The 24,382-nt window shown below is 37.6% G+C and overlaps 2 protein-coding genes across 8 annotated transcripts in view; one reads left to right on the forward strand and one right to left on the reverse strand.

The window, feature by feature from the left end:
- Positions 1-19,265, forward strand: MACROH2A2 (macroH2A.2 histone). Of its 6 annotated transcripts, none has more exons than XM_087964074.1 (9): positions 1-508; positions 3,234-3,467; positions 4,417-4,523; positions 8,900-9,097; positions 12,885-12,995; positions 14,305-14,404; positions 14,874-14,963; positions 17,189-17,363; positions 18,544-19,265. In XM_087964074.1, the coding sequence occupies exons 2-9, from the start codon at positions 3,296-3,298 to the stop codon at positions 18,707-18,709; spliced, it is 1,119 nt and encodes a 372-aa protein (XP_087820200.1). In that variant the 5' UTR covers positions 1-508; positions 3,234-3,295; the 3' UTR covers positions 18,710-19,265. The 6 variants fall into 6 exon arrangements, with proteins under 6 accessions (XP_087820200.1, XP_087820201.1, XP_087820202.1 ...); XM_087964075.1 differs by having other exon boundaries at positions 109-366; XM_087964076.1 differs by having other exon boundaries at positions 224-373.
- The window catches only part of AIFM2 (AIF family member 2, ferroptosis suppressor), a 21,054-nt gene continuing 8,602 nt past the window's right edge, over positions 11,931-24,382 (reverse strand). The window contains exons 5-9 of one of the 2 annotated variants that reach the window (XM_087964073.1): positions 24,208-24,316; positions 21,711-21,863; positions 20,708-20,908; positions 20,236-20,306; positions 11,931-13,954 (exon numbers count right to left, since the gene is read on the reverse strand). In XM_087964073.1, coding sequence (XP_087820199.1) covers positions 13,814-13,954; positions 20,236-20,306; positions 20,708-20,908; positions 21,711-21,863; positions 24,208-24,316 — 675 coding nt within the window. In that variant the 3' untranslated portion in view covers positions 11,931-13,813. Of the gene's footprint in view, positions 13,955-19,522; positions 20,177-20,235; positions 20,307-20,707; positions 20,909-21,710; positions 21,864-24,207; positions 24,317-24,382 lie in introns of those variants that run through there. The other variant, XM_026672831.2, reaches the window with a different exon arrangement.

Consider the following 24,382-nt stretch of genomic DNA (forward strand, 5'->3'; position numbering starts at 1 on the left):
GCGAAGGGCAAGATGAAGCCCGCTGCTCTCCGCAACGTCCCTGGGCTGGCGGCTTCGGCCACCTGGCCCCCTTTCACGGCTCTGCCCACACAGCCACGGGAGAGTTATATACCAGGGCTGGCGGCGGGGGCGCTCCGAAGACCGCGCTGCCGTGACTCCTCCTAGAGGTGGTATGTGGAGAAAGATTATTCCCCCCCGCTCCCGCCCCGCTCGCCACCGCTTCCTACCACCGGCCTCCAGAGCTGCCGCCATTGAAACCATACAATACAGGCGGCGAACGGGGAGCAGGCAGAGCGAGGCGGCGCCTCAGGAGCGAAGCGGCAGGCAGAGGAGGAGGAGGAGGCGGCGGCGGCCGCCGCCGGGCAGGTGATCTGTGGGGCGGGGCGGGGGCGGCGGGGACCGAAGAAAGAGCCGCCAGCGGCGGACGCGGCTGATGCGCAGCGGCGACGGCGGAGGCCTTTCGTCGTCACTCCCCCCCCCTGGCTCCGAAAAGGCGGAGGCGGACCGGGTAAGGGGACCGAGCCGCCCCCGCCCATCCTCCGTAGCATGGCAGTCCGGCTCTGGAGAGGAGGGAAGGGCGGGCGGGCAGCCGGGTCATTGAACGGTCGTGGTGGGGAGGTCACCGAGCGGGGACAAGGATGCCGCGTCGGGCGCGAGGAGGGCGGGTGTGTGTGGGGGGTGTAAGAAAGGCGCCCCCCTCATTATCGTTCGCCGCGCCGACCTCTTCTCGCCTCGTCTCCCCACACCGTGCCTGCCTCCCCCGGGAGAGCGGGGTGAGAAGAGGTCACTTCCCCGACGCTTCCCTTTCCGGGATAATCTTTCGGGGAAGAGTCGGTTCATGGCGCAGGAGCCACCCTTCTCAAGCGCTCGCCCTGCCCGTAACCCCAGCGACGAAGGGAAGCCCGCCTCGCTTCCCTTTCCCTCAGTCCGCCCGAGCGGCTGAAGGGGGGAGAGAAAGCTGCAATCGCGCGGGAAAGAAACGATCTTGATTTCCCACCGTCCCTCGCGCGCGCGCGCGCCCCAGCGCCGGGTTTCCCTGGCGGCCGCCCCCCGAACGCTGCCTTCCCCCTCCCATCCCGAAGCTGTCAGCGCGCGTTTTTCAACCGTCCTCCCGGAGAGCGCGCGCGCGCCGCTTCCTTCGCTCACTCCATGCCCCCGCCAGGCACGGGAGGGGGCGTGGCCCGCGCCTCCTTTATCGGGCAGCTTCTCTAAGGGGCGCCTTCGGAGTTAGGACAATGCGGGGTCTCTTGAGGGGGAAATGTGACTTAGGCTCGCTCTGCCTCCCGCCCTTACCAGTCCTCCTCCCGCCCTCCGTCTAAGGAAAAAAAAAAGGGTGGGGGGCGGGTGTTGTTTCTTCACCATATAACCTCCTTGGAGACCTGCCTTAACGGTCAGGCACAGAACCTAAATACTTAAAAATCAAGAAGTGCAATATATATGACTCCCTGTGTCAAGGACTGTAGGATTTGATGGAGATGCCCCCACCTCATAGAATTGTTGCTGTAAGGAAAATAGGGCACGTTATGAGCTGTGGGATATAAGTCAATAAATACAAATTTCTGTAATACATGAGGTTTGTTTTTTTAAAAAAATGTGGCTAAAATCTTCTCACAGCGAAAGACAAAAGCCTCGGCTGCATTGCTTCCTCCTGGCTATTTTATTTATTTATTTAGCATATGGCATCTACAGAGGTCATGCAATCACTGATAAATTTAGTTTAAATAAAAGTGTATGTCTATGTACATGCACACACACACACACACATATATATAAAGATATGTGGACAATACAAGTATATGAGATAAAAAAATTAAATTAAGATAAAATCAATAAAATCAGCATAATATGGAGCCATAGAATTGAAATGGAATAGATGTTCTAATGTAGTATTTAAGGAAGCTAACCATCTGTTTCTGGTGTGAAGACTCCTGGCTATTTAGAAAAATGTTCCATGTATACAGAAAACAAACATGGTTATCAACAACAAAATGAGGCCCTTGCTTGGCTCCATGAGCAGATCTTGCACTAAATGCATGGCCAGGAGCCTTTTGCAAATTGTGGCCGATAAATCCAACTGCTGTCTGCCCACAAGATTCATTAAATGTGTGCAGAGGGCATTATTTTCCACAGGACTTAAATCTAAATAACATGAAATAGGTTGCTTGTTTCAAAGCTTGTTACACTTAAGAAATGCAACTATTGTTCATATTTTATCTGTTCTTGATTTAACTACCCAGGTATTTACCTTTTTTTAAACATGTATATGCCTGAGTGGTTGGGCTGGGGTAACAAAAAATAAGATGAGCTAGCACAGCCCTATGTTTGCAGGATTAATCCAATCTTAATGTCTGTGACTAAAATATGAAGCCAGTCTTATATTTTGAAACAGAATACTTTTTGAATTGTATTTTGTGAGATAGGCTGCTATAAATTATGCAGATAGATAGAAAACTTGTTCCACTCATCCACTGAAATTCCAGGTTTGGATGGTATACTGGAGGGTCATGGAGCTGGTTAAGACTTTTTACAATGTTTCAAATATATACAAGCTAGAAATAAAAAAATAAACCTTTGCAAATAATTGAAGGCTTGCCACTACTCCAGTGTTTTTACTGTAAATATCCATGTCTGACAAAGTAGATACAGTTAAAACAATTTCATGAGGTGTAGTTTTATTGACCTTTCGTGCTAAATCTGAATCTCCCAAATGTTTATTTGTATGCAGCTTTTAAGATGCAGAATGCCGATTTTGTATTTGGACTACCTGCCCAATCCCCCTTCACATAAGTTCAGCGTTTATCAAGTTGGAATCAACATTTGCTAACTACTCAACACATCATTGGATTGGTTTTGTTTTTGTTTTTTTGTACTCATGTTACTCCCTAGTCATATAAAGTTTTTGGGAGAATGTGAGTTGTAGTTCTACAAATTTTACAATCTCCCCATCGTGTTGATATCTGACGTACATAGGTTGGTCCATTTTGGGCATATAAGAATCACTGACAAGTCAACATTTGAAATAATTGAATCAATAAATAGAATTACTATGATCAGAAAACTGGCTGCTGAAATATTCTTGCACTGTGAAATTCTTCACTCTGTAATGTGGTTGGAGCAATCAATATTACATCATATACTTTTCCATGAAACTTACAATTTTGATCATTAAATTGTTTTGTGTGTAGAATGGCTGTCATTATATATTCATAATTTCCTGTTTCATCTTCCATAAGTTTTTTTTATTAGAGCAAACAAAAGCAATTGTCTACTAGAACCCTGAAAAACAACCAGCAACATGTCAGCCAGAGGTGGAAAGAAAAAAATGAGCAAAATATCCCGCTCCAGCAGAGCAGGTGTTATTTTTCCAGTGGGAAGAATGATGCGGTACTTGAAGAAAGGAACATACAAGTATCGGATAGGAGTGGGTGCTCCTGTATACATGGCAGCTGTCATAGAATATCTGGCAGGTGAATGCATATTTCCATTACAATGATGATATACTAAACCAGGCCCTTGTGTGGCATCTTGGGGAATTAAGCTGTACAACAGGTAGAGTCATTAAAGTATTTGCAGCATAAATTGTGTTTGAATTCTGGCCTTTAACAAAACAATGTGAATAGTATGAATCCATTAGAGTATGTTTTATCCTTTTTGTAACATGTTTTGTGCATTACAAAATAAAAAACACAAATATTAGTTACATATTTTTAGACATTCCATCCATTTTTTTCACTCAAAGGCAAGATGTTTTGGGCCATGAGAAGAAATAAATTTAAAATGGTATATGTTCAGGACAGACAAGAAAACCATATACATTATAGTTATTATGCAATAATAAAAATGAGATTATTCTTTCTCCCTGCTGTCATCATTTGGGTGATGGAAAAGGGTAAGATCTAATTGGAGCTCACAAAGTAACCATTCCAGTTTCAGTAATATCTGAATTGGGCTATACTGTAGAGACAAGAAATTGCACTTCAGGTGGATAAAGATGGCCTTCAACAATTAATGAAAATGTTGAGAAGTTCTAACTTTAATAGAACTGCTTATAAAACATAATTGTAAAATAAGAAATTTCATTCAAAGTTCTTAATGGTAGATCAACATTTGAATGTTTATCTTTTTGTACAAATGCACATTTTGAATTTGATGATACTTTATTATAATTTTCCCCAAAACCCTAAATCAAATTTTCTAAAAAGATATGCCAAACTTTTACAACAAAACTGTATTAGTTAATAGCTCTATGATACTCTTGATCAATGTTGGAGATTTTAAATGTATCTTTTTCAATAAAGAAAACTTAGTGTAATATTATTGACTAATTATATACATATATAATATACTGTACATCATTACATTTTAGTGCAATAATACTGCAATATACTTGTAACTGAGGTTGCATTATTCTTACAGCAGAAATATTGGAATTAGCTGGAAATGCTGCAAGAGACAACAAAAAGGGAAGAATTGCACCAAGGCACATCCTTCTGGCAGTTGCTAATGATGAAGAGTTAAATCAGGTAGGCCTTTTGGATTATTTGTAAAAGATACTTTATTGTGTTATCTCCTAAGTTTTTTGAGCCACTGTGGCTGATTGATAAGAATAGTTAATTTAGTACCACTAAGTGAAAGGTTGAATTCCCTCAATACTCAAAATACAGAACATGTATACATTTAAATAATCATTTTTTTTCTCCTGGGTTCATCAAGCAAGGTGCTTTATGACTCAACCATCTTCTATTGTATTATTTTCTACTTTTGAAAGTATTCAAAACATTTGTAACTTTTATCAAACTGCTTTGCAATGGGCATGGGGCAAATTTACAGTTAGTTGCTTACAATGCAAATAGCATACCTTTGTGAACCAACACTAGACATAAAATGCTATACAAATGTGAAAAGGTAAAAGTTTCCCTGTCCAGTTGTGTCCAACACTAGGGGGAGGTGTTCATCTCCGTTCCTTAGCCGAGGGAGCCAGCATTATCCAAAGATATTTCTGTGGTCATGTGGCCAGCATGATTATATCCCAAGATACAGGGAACACTGTTGCTTTTCCACCAAAATGGTACCTATTTATCTACTTGCATTTGCATGTTTTCAAACTGCTAGCTGGGCAGGAGCTGGGGCAAGTAACGATCTCACCCTGTTGCATGTTGCTCAGGTCTCAAACCCAAGTTGTCAGCTTTCCGTTAAAGTGTCTTTAATCACTGAGTCATTGCGCCCACTTTATACAAGCATGAAGTAGATTATTATTTTACAACACATCAAATACTTCATCCGTATGCCAAAATACATTTATTAGTCTTTAATATGGCAAGGGAATAGAAAGATTTGCAATGAGATTTATTTCCAGATAAACAAATATAATGTTAAAATACTACTCTCCAGTTATCTTGTTTTAACAAGGCTTGGGATATTGTAACTTTATTACATATGCTGATTGAAAATCCATTTTTATTTTAAAATTAATAATTCAGGTACATTTTTATTTCTCTATTTTTCCTCATGTTTGCTGAATAATATTTTTCCTTGTGCATTATTTATGTCACTGATGGCAATGGACATAATCTTTTTATATTGTTAATAGATGCAAAGAAGTGATTCTGATTTTCTGCTGTCACATATTTTTTTTCTTTTTTAACTATTTTCTCATCCAGTACTAATATTTTTTTAAAGTTGTTTACCCATAAAAATGTTCAGAGTTTTTGGAAATAGAACTGCATTTAAGTTGAAGTTCTAAATAAACAAAAACATTTTGCATTCCTTAACTTTCTTCTGCATTTATTATATATTACTGTGTTCTTTTTTGTTCTAATTATGGCCAGATAGCTTTTTAAAAATTCTAATAGATTTTTTCAGTGAAGTTGGTAAACTGTGGGATTTGTTAGAACATCTCCTGACTAGACCATGCATTGTAACTAAACATTTTGTGTTGTTTGAGTGAGAAAAAAATAGAAGTGTTCCGGATATTTTTAAAACTTTTTTTATTTTCCTTCTCAGTTTTTTTACAAACCTTTAAAAAAAAAAAAGATTGCTTCTAGTGGGTTTCCTTGCAAATGTGTGGTTACATTTGCTATTGTAGTCACTGTCCTAGTTCAGCAGGCCTTACATCTTTTATTAAGTACTAGGTGACATTTTTGAATTTTTCCAGGGTCATCTCATTTCAGTTCACATCCATGATTCAACAACAGGACTTGATAATCTTGTGTGGCTGCATAATTAACTGTCAGGGGCCACATATGGCCCATGGGCCGCAGGTTAGACATGCTACCTGTAGTCTACCCATTGGTATTGGTAATTAAATGTATTTTCAGATCTTATCTTAAACAGTGTCCCCCATCCACTATCAGCATTCATATAGGACAGGGGTCGCCAACCTTTTGGACCTCAGGTACCACCAAACTCATAATTTTAAATCCCACGGACCACTAACCGGTTCTGTGGGCATGGCCTAATTTGTGGGTGTGGCTGGGCATGGCTTGTATGTAAATATTACAAATATTTATATAAATATTGAATTTTTTATTAAAAAAGAGCAACTTTTACCCAAAATCATGCAAAGCAGGCAGGCAGATTGCGTTGCTCACAGAATCATAGATTCATTCAGTGATCTATTTGCCATCAGCTAGCTCAGTCTGTCACATAAAATTTGCTTGCAAGCAAACTCACAAAATTAACTCACAACACACCATGTATGTAAATATTGATTTTTTTTTTATAAAAAAGAGAGCAACTTTTACCCAAAATCAGGCAAAGCAGGCAGGCAGATTGAGTTGCTCACAGAATCATTCAGTGATCTATCTATCTGCCATCGGCTAGCTCTGTCTGTCACATAAAATTTGCTTTGCGTGAGTCTGCACTGAATAATAGAACCTTCAGTCCTAACGGAGGTTCGGCTGTGCTTAAAAGCAGAGCCGAAAAGCTAAAGACTAGCTAGAAAGCAAGAAATCCAACCATTTCCTGCTTCCTAGCTAATCTAAATCTCCTAGCAAAGGAAAAATAGCAATTTAGCAGGCAAGTTTGCTGGGTAAGGAGTGAGTGGGCAGGAAGGGTTCCCGCGGGCCATGTGGGCGGCGCAGCCTTGTGTTTCTGTGCAGCCTGGATTAATTGCTTTTGGGGGGGTGCTCTGGGGTGAGATTTCTCTGTGGCCCTCCAAAGTTTTCTCACGGCCCACCAGTTGGCGACCGCTGATCTAGGATCACTTTAAAAACTTGTGCAGGGAACGTTGCTGAGGGAACAAAGACAAGGCTTTCCAGAAAATGCTGAACTGGAAAATGTTACTATGTAAATGAGTATGATTATTATATTCAATATTCATATTTTGCTCAAATATTGGTTTATTGTTTGATGTGAAAAAAGATCTAACCTATTTTACAGGGTTTGAATAGGATATTCAAAACAATTAAAATCTCTGATTTATGGAAAAAGTTTACTTTTACTAGAATGTTGGAAATAATGTTGAGTGGTAGGCAATTAATTACTAATATACTATATAACTTTCCTGAAGTGGAAAATATTCAATAAGATGTTTTGGGAAATTCTGTAGTCCACATCTCTATAAAGCAATCATCAAGAATTAAGCCAGTGACATCACAATTCTACAATGTAGAGTATTCTGATGGTGGCATGTAATCTGGATTTTGTTTTGCTTTTGGAGTATTGTATAGGAGGACTATCAAATTGAATTGATGGTTTTGATACAATGGATGGAATAACTAAAATGTGCATGGAAGGAAGAGAAGATTTTAGTTTTTGATAAAAAGATACCATCCACAATCAAAATCTACCCATGAAATTCCTTGGATTTACCTCCTCCATAGCTATTTGTCCTATTCCTGCTTCCCCTAATTTACCAGCTGTACCAGAAATTATAAACCAATATATGCTCATATACTTTTTCTCTCACTGGGAAAATTCCTGCAGATGCCCTGGTTTCAGTTTGTTACCAAGTGGAATCAGCACTGTTAAAGAGAGAAGTGCTATGAAGGAAATGCCTGTTTATCTTGTTTCTTAATTCTAAGTATGTGAGGAAGGGGAAAATACAGCTCCTTAGTGGTAAGGACAAATTAATCCTACATAAAGTGAAAAATACTCTCTTTAGTATTATTTATATTTTTAAAATCTGGCAATTATCTTCCTAATGGTTGTAGTGTCTATAGTTATTGCTGTGCCTCCCTGTTGTTTGTTTTATGGTATGTATGTATTTCGTTATTATTGGAATTATATTTGCCTTGAAATACTTGGCTTTTGTCTCCAGGGGCATTCTGCTTGCAGGTTTGTTTGTTTTTTGTTTCCCCTGAGAATAATTTCAGTTGCATCCAGTACCAGCCAAGCCATGCTGCAAGGCTGCCAAATTGAACCTTATTCCCTATTTACATATCATCTATGAATAGATAGTAACTGATGATATAGGCAAGTACAACAGTGCCAGAACATAGTACTGTAATATTAGTATTTTTTCTTAGGGTACAGTAACTGGAAAATTCCATCTACTTAGGTTTTACTACATCTCTGCTGTAGTCTAGTCTGGATTTTTACATCTCACGTATGGCAGCCCTACTTTACTTGTACTTTCCTGTTATAAAGGGGAATCTTACTGTGAAGGTAATTCCTTCATTTATCCATGATATTCTCTGAAAGGAACTAATTCTCCATTGTTCTGTAAAAGGGGCAATATAAATAAAAACAAGTCACTGGGTTTTTATTTTACTAATGCAGTCTTACTTTTCCTGAAAGGAACTTAGGATATATGTAGTTATTCAAATTTGTATATTAGTTATTCAATTTTGTACACTGTTTATAAATACCATAAACAAATTTCTTTAGAGTAAATTAGTTAAATTTAAGAAATTGTTTTCAGATGTTTTCAATCTTTTTACATTGCCTCTTTCAACAGTTATTAAAAGGAGTGACTATAGCAAGTGGAGGTGTTCTACCCAGAATTCATCCAGAGCTTCTTGCCAAAAAACGAGGCGCCAAAAGCAAATCTGATACTATCCTTTCACCTACTCCAGAGAAGAGAGGAAGAAAACCTTTGGGGGCCAAGAAAAGTGGGAAAAAAGCAAAGACTGGTAAAGCTCGGACACCTAAAAAGGTAAGCAGAACTCAAAGCAATCAGTTTTGATAATTTGGAAATAAGTGTCCTCTTAGAACTTGATCTTACTCACTCCTGAAAGGTTTCTTTATTTTAACCAAGATTTATTTCAGATGCTATAAAAGTTTTATACTTCAATAGAATCTTCCTAAATACTATTGATTGTTATTAACTGACTCAAGAGCCATTGCAAGTTAAATCAGAGGAACAACTTCAGCTTTTTCAACTGTGCAGTTCCCAGATATGGTTGGAATTTTGAAAAGAAAAACAAACCTTCATCTAATGAAGGGATGAAAAATATTTTCTCTACAAAGTCAAAAGTGGGCAGCATATATTATTTTTGTCGGTGCCATGAACCCCTATATAAAACTGAACCTATGAATGCCTTAGACTGCTCAAGTTTTAATATCATCCTTAGCAAACACAAATAAATGTGATATGGAAGTTGCCTGCCACCAGACAAATCTCTCTTTCATCAATGAAAAAGTCTTTGGATGCAGTTCAAAGCCTTCTACAATGCTCATTTCCAGGGAATATACTTAGTATCCCAGGCTTAATATATTGAGCTTTGTAATATATATTTTAGATTAATTATTTCCATATATGAATAGAAAAATCCTCTATGAACCACTTCAGTTATGAACATCGTTAAATCCAGTGAAACTATTTTATTGAACATGCAAGTTTATATCAATTTGTCATATTTCTTTTGAAAAAAAATCTTCATCAGAAAATAAATCTGAACAAGCTTCCACGTCATAAAATTCAGAACTGGAGTCCAGGAATGATAAACTAGTTATAGTTCTAGACTAATTAAATGTAGCCTTAGATTAATTTGAAGCCAAGAGTTCCTTGTCAGAATTGGATGAGTCAGCCCACTGTATGCAGGCAGTTGAGATTTCAGAAGTAAAGGTTAAGTATATTATTAAAAGAGCAGCATTTTTCAGGTTTAAAGAGTTCATTGGCCCAGAAGCTTAGGTGCAAAGAGGAGTTTATTCTAAAGGTCTTAATGGTGGCTAGCTAGAGTATGGATCGGTCCCGGGAGCTCTGCCCTTAGTTCCCAACAGCTAGCCTTAGAAATGATGTCTGTCTACTAGGCTATGGCCTTTCTCTGTGAACTGGATTTCTCTTCATTCATTCAAACTCTGTCCCTCAATGCTTGGACTGCGTCTGGAACTGAGTCTGAACATGTTCTCTTTGACACCTTGACTGTCAGCTGGATTCTGTGTATGGCCTGGCTTTGTTTCCTGCTTTCAACAATCTGTGAGTTGTTAGCTGCCTTGTATTCCCTGACCTTGCTAGCAGCCAGAATATTATACTTTCTTGCCTTATTGAGACTGAACAGGGCAGTTATTTTCTTAACAAACTATTTTAGAGTTCTAGAAAATAGTTTCCGTGTTTATATTTCAGTTCATGGGCCATGAAATAAGGTAGTTACTGAATGTTAGACTCCAAACTGCAGGAAAGATAAACCACTGAGATGTACTAACAAGAAATGCTCTTGAAGGCTAGGCAAATGCATGTTTGACTGTGTACCCATTTTGAAGGCTTATAAATAACTGCTTTTTACCATCTTTGATTAGCTTTCCAACTATAGTCATACTATAATATGTGGGTCTCCCCTTCAGACCAGTCTTAAAACTACCATTGGTGTAGCATGCAGTAGCCAAAATGGTTATAAGTATTGTGATTATATTACACTTATACTATGCTCTATGACAGGTATGCTATAGTTGTATATTTGTATTCAGGCCGAATTTAAAGTGCCCTCTCAGGCCATGCAGTGCTGTAAGTTATCGGAAGAAGTTCTTGCACTTGTACAAGCCTTCCTAACCTTTAAGATAAGCAGTTAAGACTCTGTTATCTGACCTATGAATAGTAACTATCAGATTGGTGAATATCAAGGACAGGGTTTTGTCTGTGATAGTCTTTCATACTTGGAATTCCCACTCTAGGAACTGTATACAAGGACCCCAGCTGGCCTTCAGAAGGCCTTCTTTAATTTTAGTGTATTGTGCTTAGTACTGAAGTTTAACTTGCTTTTGCTCTTTAGTAAAATTTATTTTGATTAGTTTATGTATTGAATATTGTTTTAAAGGCTTACTTATAATCTTGTAATTTTAAGTGACAATTCATTTTCTGAGGGTTTTTAAATCTGAAAATAACTGTCTTTTCCTAAAGCAAATACATATATTCTGGTCAGTGACTCCAATATTGTAAAGAATTAAGTAACATTCGGCCATTTTAGTAGAAGCATTGTTCTGCTTTGTTTCAAGCTTCCTGGGTTGTTGGTTGAATTAAGTTTTTCCATTAAAGTTATACATTAATATTTTTAATTCTTAGATAGTCTAAAATATGAGAAATGTTACAACTTACAAGGCATTAGGTCTGAACCTAATGTGTTTATAAGGACACTGGGATAATTTGATATTGTTACAATATGCTTGTTTTAGACCAGGCTGTCCAGGTTGTTGAATGTTTTTAATACAGATAGTCCTTGACTTACAACAGTTCATTTAGTGACCGAAGTTACAAAGGCACTGAAAAAGATGACTTATGACCATTGCAGCATCTCCATGGTCACACGATCAAACTTCAAAAAAAGGTCGTAAGTCACTTTTTTCAGTGCCGTTGTAACTTCAAACAGCCATTAGACAAATGGAAGTAAGTCAAGGACTACCTGTAACTGAGACGTCAAGGAAACAATTGGGGTTAGGCAGACAATTTTAAATACATTCTTCCTCATAACATATCCATTAACCAATATTCAGATAAATCAGAACCAGCACCAAATGAACAACAACAATCAAAGAAGAAACAGTAATCTGATCAGTGCTGATAGGACATTTTATATATAAACAGCCAGCAAAGTCCACTTGCCCTTCACCGCATTGATGTTATAACTGAGCCTAATGATGACATATCTACAATAAGAAAACTGAGCTAAAAAAACATAAAAAACCCAACAATTCAGTCTTGAGCTTCATATATTTTCCACTATCTTCACTGTGTCAATTTAAAAGCCACAAAATAATTTTACTCATCCCATGAGTTTAATATCCCATAAGTTCCTTGCAAAATAAAATGTTTTTGTTACAATGATCTATTATGTGAAAAGGTTCCTATGTATAAAATAAAAAATTACCACATTAGAGAAAGTATTAGCTATGATTTTGCCTCTGGCAGTAAGCAACTTGTGTGAAAAGACTATTTCATATAAATTCATTTAAATATAAAGTCACATGATGTCAGTTCAATTTATTAGAATTTTCCCACATTAAAAATAAATATGTGCACTGGCCTGAATTTTTCCTTCATTGTTGTATTTACAAAATATTTCTTTCCACTAGAAAAAAAATGTTGTTGGTTTAAGCATTCAGTCATATCCAGTTCTTGGTGACTTTATAGGCAAGTGCTCTCCATGCTACCTTGTCAAGCACAGCTTCTTTCAGTTGTTGGGTATTCATCTTTGTATCAGTTTGGGTATTGTTGAGCCACTGTGTTCTTTGCTTGCCTCTTCTTATTATTCCACTAACCATACCTAGCATCATTGACTTCTCTGTGCAGGCATGACATAGCCACAATGAATCAGACATGGTGACTGTGATTTTGGCTTCCAGTGATGTGTCTTGTTTTATATGATTCAGGCTAGAAAAAACAGCCTCCCGTATAATTACATTACCAAATAGTATTATTCATATGCAAATTTTTAAAAACAATTTGAAATAGATATTTCAAATATTCCTCTTAGCTTTTCTGTTTCTGAGTATGTATAGTATTTTAATAGAATAAACAGAAGGAAAATGAAAAAGAAGGAGCATCAAATTCAACAGCCGATGATGGACCTGGAGAGGGATTCACTATACTCTCCTCCAAGAGCCTTGTTCCTGGACAGAAGGTACAAAATTAAAGGGTAAAAAGTTCTGTACTTCAAAAATATTCTGCAGTGAAAAGATCTATATTTATCTTTTCTTGCAAAAAATTCGCTCTGAATTCATTAGCACTCTAGTTAGTTGCCTCACTTGGTAAAATGAGTAATGTAAGATTTGTTAGTGATTTTCAGCAACGTTCCCCTCCTTGTAGCCTGAACAAGCCTGTCACCATTATCCTGGAAGAGTTGCAAATGTTGCCTTATGGGCTTGCAACTCTTAGAAAATATTTCAGAGTATCTACTTGGCTATTGTATATAAAAAGGTACCTCCCTGGAAAAGTGTTTCATACAAGATTCAGGAATTAACATCAATATAACTTTGATATTTCTGAGTACAGTACTTGTTGCAACTTCATCATTGAAAAGTATGAACTAGTCAGATGAAATTCCAAATTGATTTTATCTATGCAAATTAAAAGAAGTAGATGATTACTTTATATTACAATAAATTGTATATAATTTTAGACAAGTATACATATATACATACGGTAAATGCAAAAACCTCTTGTCCTGAGCCACCAATAGACAAAAAGGATGCATGTTTCTTAAGTATGTCCATAATTACTTCTTCCTATGCAGATGCTGAGAGTATGCATATTAATTAGGTTATTAAGAATAATCATTTGGAAAATAAAATACTAAGCATGTGTACATAGAATATTATTTTGTCTTGCATTTGAATAGTTAAGGTGTATTACTGTCACTACATATCCCGCGGAAACATATACCCGGAGGCCCAGCTATTGCTGTGCATATGTGTAACAAGACTGGTTGGATGATTGGCTTTAAAAGTTGGCAGGCAACTCTAGAGGTGGGATGATTCGATACTTTTTTTTAATTATAGAGATAAAATACCGTTGGGTTTTATAAAACTTGTTGCTGTGTTCATAGCTAATTTTCACAAGGCAACCAGCACACAGAAGAGCCTAGAAATTACAAGATGAAGTTAAATTAATTATATCAATTAAATAGTTTACAGGAAGGAAGACATTTCATACAGTTCAGAATTAATTAAAGATATTGCCCAGCCCAATTTATGGGATGGATATATTTGATAACTAATAAAATGATAAATAATTGAAAAAAGTGAAAACAAGTTCATGAAAGAAGGATAGTGAAGTCCTTATTTCTAGATGACATGTTGGGAACAAAGTTTTTTATAAGACTTTTATAACAAGTTTCTTGGAGTCTAGTTTCACTAGATCATAATCTTCAAATTTAGGTTTGTTTTTGTTTGTTTGTTTGTTTTTGCTCCTGTTGCATTGTCATTTTGCAGTTATCTTTGACACAAAGTGACATCAACCATATTGGTTCAATGAAAGTAGAAGGTATTGTGCATCCAACTACTGGTGAAATAGACCTCAAAGAGGAAGTAGGTAAGTCTAAAATTATTTTGAAGCAAATAGAAATACTTGGAACATCTGAATAGTATTTTTTTTCCTGTAGGAACTACTGAATCTGTTAGTCTTTAAACTTTTTGATAAGAGTTAAAAATAGGAAATATAATTGTTTTGTTCTAGAAAGTACTATAAGTATTACAGACAACTAAAAGTATGTTTTATATATATACATCTAAGTCCCACTGGAATGTTATAAATGTTATACATGTATAAAAGCTTTTAAGATACTATTGTTGGCAACACACACACAAACACACACACATATATAAAGACACAGAGGATAAATATTTTATTGTCAATGATAAAAGAAAACTGTAATGAGAGAATCAATTCCAAAGTAATGATTGACCATTCAATATGAATCTGTATATCTGCATGAATACATGTTCAGACCCGTTCAGAACTGCAATAGAAACATGCCTTCCTTTGTTTTCTTTCTGGTCAGGCAAAGCATTGGAAAAAGCTGGTGGTAAAGAGTTCTTAGAAACGGTAAAGGAACTTCGTAAATCACAGGGACCTTTGGAAGTCACGGAAAGTAAGATCTTTGTTAATTATGTAAAATCTATTTTAGTCGCATTTTTAAAAATACCAGCCTGGGGGGAGGAATCAGTAAAAAGTAAGTGGGTAATGCCTTTATTAGGGCAATCAAATTAATCTAAAAGATGCTTAAGCATTTCAGAGAAGGCATCTTTTTTGGATGACTCTGTAAAAAACAGAGTGGAAAAGGATTATATGTAGAGTTGGTGTTTGAACATCTTCAGTTTCAAGTTGGTCTTCAGGTAGTGGCAATAAAGTCAGTGGGGGTTCTGTTGATCTCCAATACATCAGTTTAAGCAAGAAAAAGGAAATTTTAATTCTCTCCCACATTAAAAAAAAATGACGGTCCATCCATTAGCACAAAGGTTTCAACCCCTGGACTGTGGCCCACTACCAGGCCCAGTCTGTTCAGAACCAGGCCGTGCAGGCAGCATGCACATGCATGAAGCTCCTGACGTGTGAGCAGTGGTCCCTTGCCCTCATGTGCAAAGGTGCCCCCACACAAGCGGCAGCCACTTGCCCTCTGCCCCCATATTAGGCTCACATACGAAGCTCCCCTTGCGTGAGCAATGACTACTCCCGCTTGCAGATGAACCTCCCTTTGCGTGAGTAGTGAGCACACGCACCCACCAGTCACACAAAACTGCGCACTCTCTCGCATGCACACCTGCTACTCACAAGGAACCCTCTCCCCCCACTCCCCCGGGGCGGGCTGCCAAGCCAGAAAGGCTGGGGACTGCTGCATTAGTATATAGGCTGCTTGACCTGGCAGAACTGAAATGTCAGAGCCCTTATATAAACAACGATGGGATGATTTTGCTTGGTGGCTAGGATAAAACCAATTAAGCCAATTTATATTTATTTTATGGTACTTCATTTTCTATGTTGAAAAGCATGAAGGCAAGGTTTTAAAAAATTCTGAACCCCCAATTTATATATGGGGCCTCCATCCTGGCAGTACAAGAAATGACAACCTTTACTCCTAATTCTGGAAGAATTCTTTTCGCTATTGCATGGGAGTCCCAATTCCAAAGTTAGCATAAAAAGTAGAAATTGAAGCCAAATCAGCAACCTTTGCCTTGATCTTTCATGCAGCAGTGTGTACAACCACTAATACATTCACTTACATTACACCACAAGCTGTATTGGCTGTCAAACCACCTTACACACATTGCACAAGCTGCACTGACTCCTAGCTGCAATTCAAGGTGCTGTTTATTGTCTTTAAAGCCCTACATGGCCCAGGACCATATTATCTGCAGGACTACATTTCCCAACTGTCAGCCCATCTCAGCAGATTGAATAAGTGAATAAGGCAGGCACACTCCAAGTCTGTTGCCTTCTTGAGGGACCTAAAGAGAGTGCCTTTTCCATTTCAACCCTTATCCAGTTGGAGTTCTGGCAGACCCCTACCCTTTTAACCTTCTGGAAAGTACTTAAAAGCCAGCTTTCCCCAACTATTGGGAAGGGGATATGGTTGGAGTAAGAGGAAAATGTGGAGTACATTGAGAAAAACTGATTATAATACAGTACCAGGTATTTCTGGTTTTTTGGGGGGTGGGTGGAGGTTATTGCTTTGTTTTTATTGCTTATATATAAATTGTTTTATTCTTTGGTTATGAGCCACAGAGTTTGGTTTTAAGTTGGGCAGCCATCCAAATGTTTTAAATAAACATGTTCCTCATGAGGAAAAGTCAGTGCAGGATAGGGAATGGAATGGCAAAGGGTCCAGCTCCATCCCCATTTCTTGGGCTTTGCTGGAAAAATAATAGTGAAGTGTTAAAGATGAGCCTTGTTGCCTCATCTTTTCAGACATATTTCCTTACCAGATATTTCAGTGCCTTTGACCATGACAGGTCTTCTTATGTGCTGCCTTCCCTGGAAAAGTTGGATATATTCAAAGGTGGATCTGCTTTAAAAATAGCCCATGTTGAATTGGATAGCACAAACCTCAGCACAGGAAATGTTTTATGACATTTTGCATTATGTCATAAACTGTTTTATGATCATTTTAATGTCATAAAAGGTTTTATACAATTTGTCAATTTTCAAGTCCATGGGAATGATGGGTCCCAGATTTTGGATACACTCTGTAAATTAGCCTATTTGAAGTACCTTGGTTTGAAAATTGTTGTCCTGTGATGTCCAATTGAAGGTTATGGGAAAGAGAAATATAAATTATATAGTTCTGCCTAAGGTAATAGACTCATTTCCCCCCTTCAGCTGCTCTTGGTCAGGCTACTGGTCTAGCAGCAAAATTTGTCATTCACTGTCACATCCCACAATGGGGTTCAGACAAATGTGAAGAACAACTGGAGGAGACAATAAAGAATTGTTTAACTGCTGCTGAAGATAAGAAGCTGAAGTCTGTGGCTTTTCCACCTTTTCCCAGTGGCAGGTATTTACTGTATAAATATCTTAATAGAATTAGCATATGCCTTTTGTGATACATTTAAGAAAATAGCTGGTAACAACTGGTCTTATAACATCTAATTGAAATATATATCTCAGTCTAGCATGGTCTTGTATGTGGTATTTAAAAACGGTCTTCAGAGGTTTCCCGGGAAGAACTATTATCCAAACAGCAGATATCCTCTATTGACATACATTTGTTAGCACAAATTAACACTTTGTGACATATTTAAGGAAATAACTGGTAGGCTTGCCAGCATAAATCTCTTTCATACACTGTGAAAAATTCCCTATACTACATGATATATAGATATTTAGTAGGTGATTTTTTTTTTCAGTTGCCATAACTTACTGCTAAATTTTATTTGTTTCATGTTGCATCTTATATTTGAAACTTTGGGGCCCAATAGGCTCATACAGGAGTATTTTATGGAAACTCCTTTTGATCACATTATTTTGATTGCGTCTGCATTTCCAAAGTGGTGGCTCAACAGTTAAAGACACTAAGCTCGTCAACTGGAAAACTGACAATCTGTGTCCAAGATTCAACTGCCTTGGGTTCAAATTCCTGTTACTAGCCTCAGCACCTATCCACCTAGAAGTTTGAAAGCATGCAAATCAAGTAGATAAATAGGTACCATTTAGTGGGAAGGTATGTTCCATGCACCTCAACAAATAGTCTTGCTGGCCACATGGCCGCATAACTCTCTAGACAACACAGGCTCCATCGGCTAAGAAACGGAGATGAGCACCACCTTCTAGAGTCAGACATTTACTTTATCATGCACTAGTAATTACTTTGATCTATTTGTTTTAAACTCAGTTTTCCATTTTCCCACCTTATATTTGACTGGATTATTTGCCAGCATTTTTCCCAACATCTCTGCTTCTTACCAGTCAGTCCACACTAACATCTTTCTTTTGAGTGCTATTACATTTGGATGGCCTGAAACCTTGTCTTAAATTATCTACCTAGAGGGATGAATCTGTACATTACTTGGCATTGAGCCCAGTAAATTTGTGAAAAACCAGGGTGAGTACCCCAAGTAAGATTCAGCTTATTAGTTATTTACTTACAATATATAACAATTATATATTGTTTCACCATTTAAGGCTGAATGTTTTGCTACTTGAACATTAATTACAAACTTTCCTTCTTTGTTTAGAAATTGTTTTCCAAAGCAGACTGCAGCCCAGGTGACTCTGAAAGCCATTTCTTCCCATTTTGATGACTCCAGTCCTTCTTCCTTGAAGAACGTTTACTTTCTGCTTTTTGACAGTGAGAGCATTGGCATCTATGTGCAGGAGATGGCAAAGCTAGATGCAAAGTAGTAACAGAAGCCAAATGAAAATTTATTTTTCAACATGAATATGAGTAGGAATGGGAATTAGAAGTGGGTTTTATTTTTAAAATATTGTGAGGACGGAATATGTGAGTAGCTTTGAAGTTTTGTGATGGGTGAAGGGCTTTTGTTATTGAGGGAGAAAGGGGGGAATTGTTTGAGAGAGTTTGAGCTGCAGATATATCATGCGTTAGGCCCTCTACATTTTGTATCTTCCCCAAGAAATTATTTTCCCAATTCACTACATTTTAATGTCTCAAGTTATTTTAGTTTAGACTTTTTTTTAAAAAAAATAATCTCATTATAGAGTAGCAAACAATTCAATGCATCCATCAGTTGAAAAATGTGGATTGTTTGCTTCCCTTTATTTTCCCACTGGTAGTTAGAAATCTTTATGTTGTGTCTATGTTCCATGATAGAGAAGATAATTTTGACTCACTTGGTGCTTTACTGTTTTATCCCAGAATGACCTGTAATTGCTGAAAAAATATTTCATCTTATTTGTTTTGATAAAAAAATAGCATCATGCTTTTTTAAAACTTTAACCTTGTGTATTATTCTTGTTCATTTCCATAAACATTTAAAGTGGCTTCAAAAGTAAGAAGTTTCTTGGAAGAAGAAGACAGTTCTGTTAATATTCTCAAATTCAACATTGCAATTAGTATTTGCCAAAGGAAGAGGGAGCTGCAAGACTGTCTCTTCAACTTTACTAATATGAGCAAATATTAGAGAATCTGACATGAATAAATGATGGAGAGAAAAGGAAGGAAGGACAATTAAATACTATTTTACAGAATACTGATTTAGCACAGGGAGCCCTTTAATAGTATATTCAAGTGCTAGTTACATTTCTCCTTTTTTCTCAACCTTAAGGGCACTGGTATTTTTCCCCATCACTAACTCTTTTCCCATAAGAATTTGAATTAAAGTGCTAAAGAATGTTTAAGAGTGCTTATACAGACCATAGCACACCATAGTACACTGCGTAGATATATCTAGCACTGAAAATTTCTGAGCCTAAACCTTGTTTTGTGGTCTACACTTACATGATAATCAATTCTTCCATTCAAAATTTAATTTAGATCAATTTTACCATATCCATGTTAGCTGATTAACAACATACAAACCAACTCCAAACTCTAATGTGAAAGAGTTTCTGCCAAGATCTACTGATAAAATCTACAATCTAGGTTTTAAGCTTAGTTTCCTAAAAGTAATTGTGATTTAATGGAAGCAAAATCCGCATCACTAATTCATCACAGGTACCATCGGTTCTGTTTTTGTTTATGGCAGTTCCATTCCTAGCATGGCATATGCTGGTGCATCTTCTTCCAACTTTTTGAGATGAAAAGATCTTTACTTTTGAGGACAGTCACTAAAAGATGTCCTACATAGTATTCACTTATTTGTCCCACTCCATCATTACTTCCCAGGGAGATAAGGAAGGTAAGCGATCCTAAAGAGGAAGCACAAGATTATTTACAAAATAAGAAACAAAACTGTTATCTGACTCACCATCTGAACTTGCCAGAGTACAACTGGCTCTAATAACTCAGTTTCCACAGTTGGAAAGCTTGTGTGGATTTCTTAAAAAAAAAATTAGGCTTGATCAATACTTTTCAGGAGGTTACCAAGATATTAGACTGAAGCGCTAACAGTACTTCCATTAGCTTTAGTGTTTGTATTAATTATTTTAATTTCTCTTTAGAATCTTAGGAGGATTTTTTTTAAGAGTATACCAATCCATGCCAACAATTGGTTTACGTATTGATTTTTCTATTTTCCAATTCAACATCCATTCTGTTTAGGAAACATTGAAAATATTGTACAAAACAACAGCACAAGAGTGTATCAGATCTAATTATCTCTCTGCAATTCTAGCTTCAAAATACTATTAGATTTTGAATTAGATACGGAGAAATATTTGTTGCATTTTAGTTAAGGATGTGCATCTCTGAGAGACAAAAGATGTAATTCATAGTCTGACCTGGTTTATAGATTTTCAGAGGCTTCTCAGTCAGGCTGTTGATAATATTAGTCACCACAACGTTTGCATGGAGCTGAGCATGATATGCCATCTTTGGTTCTTTCACATCTGAGCAGTCACCAATGGCATAGATATTGTCATATCCCACAACCTGAAGGTAGTCATTCACTTTCAAAGCACCATTATTTGCCAGCTGGTCTCCTAAGTATATTGGACACAAGGAAGTCATCTATGAATGTCAGCGGCTAGCACAAAGCTTACATGTACTAGTATCATATGGGTCATCGCACTTTTTGATTTTTTAGTATTAAAAAAAAATCCTATTTGTATTTCAAATAAGATGAAATCTGAGATACACATAAAATAGTTAGGAGTTATATTATATTTGCCTACTTTATTCAGCGGAAGTCTCCGTTTTGAAAAATGGGTTGGATCATGAATCACAATCACAGCAAATCTATTTAAACAAAGATCACTATGCTCTTTTTATACCCTATCACCATACATACCGGTACATACATACATACATCTGCTTTTATTTGTATCCCGCTTTTTATTATTTTTACAAATAGCTCAAGGCGGCAAACATACCTTCCTCCTATTTTATCCACAACAACAACCCTGTAACGTGGATTGGACTGAGAGAGAATGGCCCAAAATCAGCCAGTAAACTTCTGGTCTCTTGCTTTCCTGCTTGGTGTCCCAACCAGACCACCAAACTGGCTCTTAAACCTTATTGCATTTAACACCAAGCTGTGTGCATATAATATTGCCATGTCAAACATATCTCTGATGAAAAAAGGTATTCTATTTATTTCATGAAAGAGCCAACCCTGTGAATAATCTTCCAACTGTTCATTTAAAAAGGTTGCAGTATTAAAATGAAATATAGTCAATCATTTTTTTAAAAAATACTGAAATATTGATAAAGAATGATAGCTAGGATTTGAAATAGAATGTGGAACCTGCAATAATTAAGAATTTGTGGACAAAATTAACTTACTGAATGCGCTGCTATATGCTGAAGAGTTTATTTTTATTCCAGTGCACAGAATGACCAGATCAGCAGCAACCTCTGTACCTTTATCAGTCTTCACCATCATGTTCTCTTTGAATAGGTTTAAAGACAGCATATGGATATTAGAAACTTTCTGACCTATTAGGAGAACCAAAAAGCAGACACTGCATTTCACTGAACTTTGAAGGTATAATACCTACGGTACTTTGGCTTTAAAATATTACACTTAAGAGCTTGTTGATTAATTTTAATTCTATTAATTAAAAACACCCAGCTTTCCATCCTTTAATCCCATCTGTCTCTCCTAATTATAAAGCAAAACAATTTGTTTCTCGTCATGCAAAATATAACAAGCAGTTTTAGCCGATGCAATTGAAATTAAAGCAGTGGATTAGATTATCCTGTTAGGATGGGAAAAATAGATGGCAAGGCATGGCCAATTATTTCTTATACAAAGCAAGAAAAAAGGTAATCGGTGATCATTAAAAAAAACCGAGTAAGTTTTGAATCCAGGACTATCTACCACAGGTCGTCCTTGACTTACAATCACAACTGAACCCCAAACTGTTGCTAAGCAAGGCAGCCATTATGCAAGTTTTGTGCCATTTTTGTTGTGGTTCGCCAGCAGCAGGTGAGGACGGCTGAGGTCTCAGAGAGCGAGGGTTCAGATGAGGGGCCTGCGTGTGATGTAGGAATGGGTTCAGACCTATGGGAGAGTGGAATGCTGCCTTTGGAGATTATGGAGGCTGGCAGCAGTGATGCAGAGGCCTCTGAGGAGCCTGTGCCCAATGCGCATGCTGGAAGGAAAGAGCAGCTGCAGCAGCACAGGCGACTTGGGAGTAAGGCTACAAGGTAATGGCCCCTCCCTTAAGAGATAAAAGCCAGTTGAGAAACCAGAGTCCTTTGCAGGAAGCAAAGAAGTTTTTGCACTCAAGCCTTGTGGACGTTCGGAGTATCTTGGTTGGTGTTTGGAGACTCTGTGTTTGAAATATTTGAAATATTTCTTGGCAACTTTATCTAGTGTTCTTGGCAGCCTTGCACCTTGGCAAGGCTCGTTCTTATCAGAGACAATTAGTTTTAATAGCCTTTTAACCATGAAGGAATGGAATTCGTAAAGAATCATTAAAAGGTTTTGCTGTTACCTCCATTTCGTGTTTGTTTCCTTGGAACAAGGTTTGGGTCAGAACAATTTTAGAAACTTTCTGGCCACAATTGTTAAAGTGAATCACTGCAGTTAAGTTAAATGAATCTGGCTCCCTCACTTTGCTTGTCAGAAGATTACAAAACGTGATGTGACCCCCGGACACTGCAATCAACATGAAATACATGCCCATTGCCAAGCACCTGAATTTGGATCCCGTGACCGTGGGAATGCTGCAACAATCATAAAGTGTGAAAAATGGCCATAAGTCGTTTTTTATAATGCCGTTGTAACTTTGAATGGTCACTAAGCAAACTGTTGTAAGTCAAGGACTACCTGTAGAGCCACATCCCCTATTTGATCTTCCTGGTGTATCATCAAAGGCAGAAGAGAAGGGGATAAATGTCATGAAATTGGAGAAAAGGGGAAGTGAATCAGTTCTATGGCCCTTCTACTGTAAGGTACTTTGCCTAGAAAAAAAAAATAGGGTAAAGGCAGTTTACTGGGACTTCTAATGACTGTACAGTTATTTAAATTCAGTAGGGAAAAGGTATTCAGAGCATGTGTAAGCATGCACATCGTAGCTGTTGCCACTCCTTAACGAACTTGCATCTCCTCTTCCTGTGCTCCCTCCAATGCATATGAAATGGAACTGCCAACAGGCCTTTAACATCTAACATGTACAGGCCAGTTTTAAGGAGATATTTTTCATCAAGCAGAAAAGGAAACATTGCATGCATGCCTCAGTTTGAAGATGGACCTGCAAGCCTCTAAACTTACAAATCTATCAAATGTACAGCAGCAAAAGTGATGCTCCTTTTCCAAGATACTGCTCTCGTGTATTTTAACAAAGAAACTAAACCCACTACAGTAGTTACACTTGACTAAAGGGTACCTTACTTTGAATTTGGTCATCATACCCAAATGCAACAGGTCTTACAAGAAACAGCCTTAGTTTTAGGTATAGAAATATCTAGATCATACCTAAGGTAGAAAATAATGTGCAAGCTATATTGTTTGTATGCCACGTGTCTTTTTTATGCCTTTAGGCTCAAAGCATTTATTTTCTTTCTATGAAAATAAGGCATTAAAAATAGAATTTTTAAAATGTCAAATCAATCTGCCTCTAATCTCTGGTAAATCTGTCCAGTGATATGTTCTTTGGGTCCTATAGAGATCAGATAGAGTATATTTTGACCACCATCTGGAATACTACATATCCCTTTAAATGCACAGCAAAAATCAGAGCCTTGATGTAGGTTCCCTATCACTGGAAAAGGCCATCTGTAGGGTTTAGTGATCTTGAAAAAAAAAAGTTAGACCAAGAACAAAACTCAATACCCAACAAGAGATGGACTCCCTGCTGTGTAAGGGTCTCCTTCACCGCCTCCCTGACTCTAGGAAGAAGTCCACCATCTGCCAATGCCATTTTTGAATGAACAAGTGTGACCTGAGAACATAAATATTAGCACATTCGTTTGGTGAAAGTTATTTAGCAAACATCCATTGCCCTATT

The sequence above is a fragment of the Notechis scutatus genome, chromosome 4 (assembly GCF_049901735.1).
Source record: "Notechis scutatus isolate UNSWTSFEM ecotype Mainland chromosome 4, rNotScu1.2, whole genome shotgun sequence".
In the NCBI taxonomy this organism is placed as follows: Eukaryota; Metazoa; Chordata; class Lepidosauria; order Squamata; family Elapidae; genus Notechis; species Notechis scutatus.